This window comes from Protopterus annectens, chromosome 14.part0 (assembly GCF_019279795.1).
Source record: "Protopterus annectens isolate FY-2018-M chromosome 14.part0, PAN1.0, whole genome shotgun sequence".
Lineage (NCBI taxonomy): Eukaryota > Metazoa > Chordata > Ceratodontiformes > Protopteridae > Protopterus > Protopterus annectens.
Genome location: NC_056748.1, coordinates 325,523,961 through 325,529,960, shown reverse-complemented (window position 1 = coordinate 325,529,960; position 6,000 = coordinate 325,523,961). Strand labels below are relative to the sequence as shown.

General features: G+C 35.6%; 1 protein-coding gene across 3 annotated transcripts in view; it reads left to right on the top strand.

Moving 5' to 3' along the window:
* The window catches only part of NSMCE4A (NSE4 homolog A, SMC5-SMC6 complex component), a 740,267-nt gene that overhangs the window by 69,002 nt on the left and 665,265 nt on the right, over nucleotides 1-6,000 (top strand). For all 3 annotated transcript variants that reach the window (XM_044056053.1, XM_044056054.1, XM_044056052.1), the window contains exon 2: nucleotides 5,551-5,631. In XM_044056053.1, the coding sequence (XP_043911988.1) occupies nucleotides 5,551-5,631 (81 nt within the window). The remainder of the gene's footprint in view (nucleotides 1-5,550; nucleotides 5,632-6,000) is intronic.

Here is a 6,000-nt window from a genome sequence, read left to right as displayed (position 1 = left end):
GTGATACTGCCTTTTTTAATACTTTAACCTTTGTCAGCCCGTCTGAATAATTCTTATTACTTCTTAACCATATCTCTTATTTTTTTATTTCTACCTTATTTTGAACTCTGTTTTCAATTTATCCCACTCAGTAGGTGTAACTTCTGGGAGTACTTATCTTCCCTTCTGACTCCTGGATAATTTCCCTACCCATTTCTTAAATTCCTTGCTTTTTAACAGTTAAGTTGGGAAATGCCAGAGTCTCATCTTTGCTTCATTACCCTGCATTTTTACCTTAATAATTATTGTCGCATGATCTGAAATAATTACCAAAACCAAAACTACTTGGTAGTTTTCATGTATTTTCAACTTAACTATTGTTTTCATGAAACATTAGGGCTAACTTCCATCTTCTCATGTACAATTTCAAGTCGGTAATAAGTTCCATAGTTTTAGCACACCTGGTAGGAATAAACTTCAACACTTTACTAAAAATCTCTGCATGTGCAGTATTTATTTCATAACAGCTATAGTTATAAATATTAAAATTCCCAAGCTTGATTTTGAATTAATTTAATTATATTGCTAAAGTTATCATTTTCATCACCTACCAGTTCTGGCGATAATTCTGCCTGGAATAGGAGACTGTTCTCTGCTTTCTGTTCTGAAAAGTCCCATAGTCCACATAATCTCAGCTGGGAAGTTTGCCCCTTTTGTTCCGAATCCTTTCAGAATTGTGCACGCTGTTCTGCTCTAAAGTGGACTTATTTGAACCACCAGAACTATTTAAATGCCTCTCCTTAACACCATTATTGTCAGGCCCTACAGTTTCCCTATCCTCCACGCGTTGTTGGCCTCTTTAGGATATGTCCTCCTGTTAGCATAGTCAATCCAATCTCGTTCTAACTTCCGGTTCTTCCTTTTCACCACTGATTGACTCATGGCATCAATATCCGAAAAAATCTTATAATATTGCTGTTTCCCTGTATTAAACAGAGTCCTTCTTAATATTCTCATGTAATGATTTTATTTTCAAATTGAGTTGATCCATTTCTGCTAAATTATGTTTAATTAATGTTTTCAAAAATTCACATCCTTGCCGATCGTACATGTCCAGTAGTTCAATGTGTAAGGTGCTGTTTTCCACTAACCCTGTAGGGAACTTCCAAAAACGTAAACCTTTGGGCACTTATTTGCATCTTATACATTCTTGGAAATAAGTGTTGTTGTAACAATGTTGGCGGTATTGCCACAAAGCATCATGGAAACTGCCCAATAAATCCTCACATGTAGGCATGCTTTTACTGTTAGTCCCATTAGGCTTTTCCGTTGAATTCAACCATTGATCTAAGTCCATACTTCCACTATTGTACACATTGCTACCATCTACATTCTGGGACCCTGGGTTTAAGTTCTGCTCATTGAACTGGCCCTGCCCTGGTGGAATACTGTCCTGGGACACATCAGTTTGGGAGGATCCTTCTGGAAATCGTCCTCCATTAGCAATAATAACCTTGTGGGTTAATTGCTGTATCAACCTGGTTATGTTATGAACTGCTTTCTGCAAGCTTTCACATTCAGCTCTAGTAATAAAAGGCAGATCATCTGGAGAGCTTCTGACAGCCATATTAATAAAATTATAGACAAACCTCCAACAACACTTAAACGGCAGCTCAAAGTAGATCCAGAATCACAATTTAATGATAGGTAAGCATCTTCAACTGGTACTACCAGCCTTCATCAGATAGTCACCAACAAGACATTGTACCATTTTATACACTCAATATAATTAGATAAGAAAATAATTATGCAATTAAATAATTAACTAAAATAAGAACCAAAAACAATTGTAGAAGCTAGTACATATTTTGTATATCATTCATCTGTTAAAACCCCCCATTTTTAATACACTAGGTAAAGAGATGGTCTCATTTAATCCTGGTGACACAGAAGCAATCAAAAAGACTTGCCACCTGTATTCTTTATTTATAATATCGCTAATATTCTTTTAGGATCTCGGTTTATTTTTCTTGTTATATGGTCCCATAGTTTGGCAACAGCCCTTTATACATCATATTGCCTAGGTCATTGTGCCAAAAGCTTTTTGTGCTGTGGAGTTGTTATAAAAGCAGTTGTTTAACAGCAGTCTTTATAAACTCATGCATATTAAACAGGTACTCCCTTATTTTCTCTTTAGCACTTTGTAATTGCACCTCCTCTTGTTCTGTGAGACTCCCTTTTTTAATTATTTAACCTTTGCCAGCCCCTCTGAATAATTCTTATTACTTCTTAACCATATCTCTTATTCTTTTATTTCTACCTTATTTTGAACTCTGGTTTTATTTTATCCCACTCAGCAGCTATAGCTTCTGGAGTACTTTCTATCTTCCCTGCTGATTCCTGGATAATTTCCACTACCCATTTCTTAAATTCCTTGCTTTTTAACAGTTAAGTGGGGAAATGCCATTGTCTCATCTTTGATTCCATTACCCTGCATTTTTATCTTAGTAGTTATTGGCGCATGATCTGAAATAATTACTGGATGTGTATCAAAGTTCTTAATTGAATGGACATGTTCCTGTGAACTATAATTTGTTAAATTTAGCCCATTTATTCTACCTTGGGGAATTATATGTACATTTTGAGTTCCTGCTACTGAATTCATGTCTTTCATACCAAAGATTTTCATAAATTCCTCAGAAATCTACCCTCTTCTGTTATGTTTTCTCTTTTAGGCCTCCAGGTAAATTCTCAGTGTTGCAAACTGAAAATTCCAGTCTCTACCTACAAGTAATATTCCTGTTGAAGGCTGATTGCTACTTTGGAGCTTAATTTTTAAGAGAAATAGTTTTAGGTGGACTACATATATATCCTTTATAATCCTCATCCATTGCCAGTAACTCTTTACTACTACAAATTTGACATTATTACCTTTTTTCTCTTCTGTCACTACTGGAGCTACTCTACAATTAAAACAAGTACTCATCTTTTTTTTTGTCCCTGATATTCTGTTGAATATCTGTACTGAAACATTTTCTTTATCAAATTCACATCTCAGTCCTTTTCAAATGTCTCCTGTAGCATTATTTGAACTCTGCATTTCTTAATATAAATTATTCTTCCCTTCTTGTCTTTACCTATGAGACAATTCACATTCCAAGATAATGTGGAAAGTGTCACCGTTATGGTAAGACGTCATTATTTCTACCTATTATATATGGTAGCTTTTGTAAATGTCTAATTCCAGCTTTTGTGATACATGCACCCATTAATGTTTGGCAGGTTAGTCTTGTATACAGTTTGTTCTTACCAACATTGGAACTCATGTCACATTTAACAATACTTTTTAGTTTACTAAAAACCCTTAAAAACACAGACCGCATAACACATTATAACTTATTAATGTAATACAAACACACACATATAACTATAAACATCTTCAAATAATGAAGTTTATCCCTCCTAATACGAATGTTTGTGCTAAATAGACAGCTGCTAACACAGGCCATTGATTTTTTGCAGTTTTATCAATTCATCTTAATATCTATTTAAAGTTTCTTCTATTTTCTCCAACCTTTTATTATTTGAGTTGATATACTTTTTTAGTGTTTCGTTTATTTTAATCCACTCTGAGCATATTTGACTTTTTTTCTTGTAGATTACTAGAAGCCATGGGTTGCACCAGAGCTTGAGCTCCTTTTTGCTTAACAGGTACAGGATTCTTCAAGTCAGTGTTTTCTCTTCACATTTTCTAGTTGATTTATTTTCAGGCTCTTAGTTTTTTCTTTACTGGCATCCAGGCATTACTAGCCACTGACTGAATTTTATTGAAGTTGACAGCATCTCTGGCTCTAGTTTCTCAGTTTATTTTCAAAATTGGGAGAGCTGAAGTCAAGCTGTTGATCAGTGTGGAGCCATCAATGAAGTTTCATGTTTTGATGACTTTTGTCATTGCTGTGCCATTCCGAGCTGTACCAAAGAAGCTAGTTGTGCTTTTGTACTTACTTATATGAGCTGCGATGACTGATTTGGAATAGGCAGCACCAGTCACTCTTGTTCATCTTGGTATTCAGTGTTCACAAATATGTGTTGTACCAGAAATTGCTAATGTAGCACTGTGGGTAGTATTATTTCTACTAGGATGAAGAAGATGCTCATATGACAGCCAGAATCCTGAAAGCTGCACTTGCAAAAAAGAAAGAAGCTTACACAAAATGTACATATTTTTTTTTGGGGGGGGTATGCCGTACACATTATCTGCAGGGAGCTGTATCCCCTGGTTATTACTGTTTATTACAATGGTCTCCTGAGTTGCTACACCTTGGTGGTATGCAGTCAAAGCATTCACCAATTTTCTCATTAGCGTTGTTTGGTTGTTGAAGGTTTCAACTATTGGCTGTCTCCCAGCTGTACTTTGTAACACAGATTGTTGTGGTCTGTGATGCATGTATATATGGTGTTTATGACATAGCTCATACCCTTGTATATGCTGTGGTTACTGAAATGACCATAATATTTTGTTGCTTGGGTTTATACAAACTGTGCTGTGAAACATGCTTTAACTACACTTGCTTTTAAATAGTGCACTACTGTCTACTTCTTGTGCTTTAGTGCACTTTTCCATTTACTTAGTATCTCTTATTTTTTTGTTTTGCTTAAAATATTGGAAATGCTCTTTTAATTAGTAATATCAAAATTATTTACAGAAACAGTACTGCAGTGCATTGTTTTGAAAAAAACCTACAGTGTAGTGCACTTATTTGCTTGTGTATTCATATGTATGCTACTGTTTGTATTTTTTAGCAGCTTATTTTTGCCTTAGGTTTCATGTCAAGGGTATTTTAAGTAAAACAACTAGTGAGTGACCTTTCCTGCTCAGTCTCAAAGGGAGGAAACATTTATGAACATATACATTATCAAAGTATTATTAAATTATTTTTTTACTGTTTCCACTCCCCTTCTTTTTACTCCTCAGCTCTTCCATTACCCAACTGGTTCCTCCTTTCACTGTAGGTAATAGGTGATCATGGGAAACTATTCATTCAGGCAGCAGTGGAGGGTTGCTTTTTTTTTCTCCCCTTTTTGGCACTACTCCTCCTCCTTGCAGGTGAAAAGGCCTTTTATATCTTCAAGTGTGGTTTTGCACATTCCTGCACAAGCCTATTGAAGCCTGCTTCATGGATGCAGTGTGCCAGTGCTAAAGCAATGGCTCCACCCTATATAGTGCATGTTATACTTTCTCCTGAAGTAGGTACCAGCATTTCAGTGGACCAGACTGCTTTTCTTATTCCAGGACCAGTGAGCCCACATTGGCCACTTAACTCCTCCACCCTTCCTTGTCAACTCTGGTAGCAGATGTTTTGCGTATCAGTCCCAGGTCATCGGTGTTGTGTTCAGTACTTACCCGCTGCATCACAGAGACCACAATAAGTAATTTAGTACTTGTTTTCTTTTTCATTTCTTTAAGTTCGCATAATTTTTTTGTGTGCTATGTCACATTACAACTTTGTGTTTATATGAAAACTTATCTGTCTTACTGCTTGTCTTACTTTTTTTTCTTTCACCTTTTAGAAAACCGAGAGGATATGGTTAGCCTCAGTAGCAACAGATTAACAGAAGCTCTTTTGGAGGCAGACAGACTCTTCAGTAGTGGTGAGTTTTTTAATGAAGAAATATGCAACTTGTAATGATTACAACACATTTCACTTTAATAAGCAAGTAATGAGTACTTGAGCACCCGTAGTGTTGGCTGCTCTTTGAAGGTTACATACTTGTATGATTGTCTGTAAGTACAGTCATGTACATCTGTTTGTTAAAGTTTCATGTTGGACATCTTATGCAGTTAGTGATTTACCGTTGGGTAGCATTGTTCATTTGATACTTTTAAGCTTTGCTTCTTAATCCAAGCACAAATTTTTATCGGCACAAATGATGTGTCTAAATACAAAGGTAGAGATTTTCTTGCATTGAAGTAAAACATTTTTATTTCAGCGTACATTTATTGTGTGAAATTACAGGCAT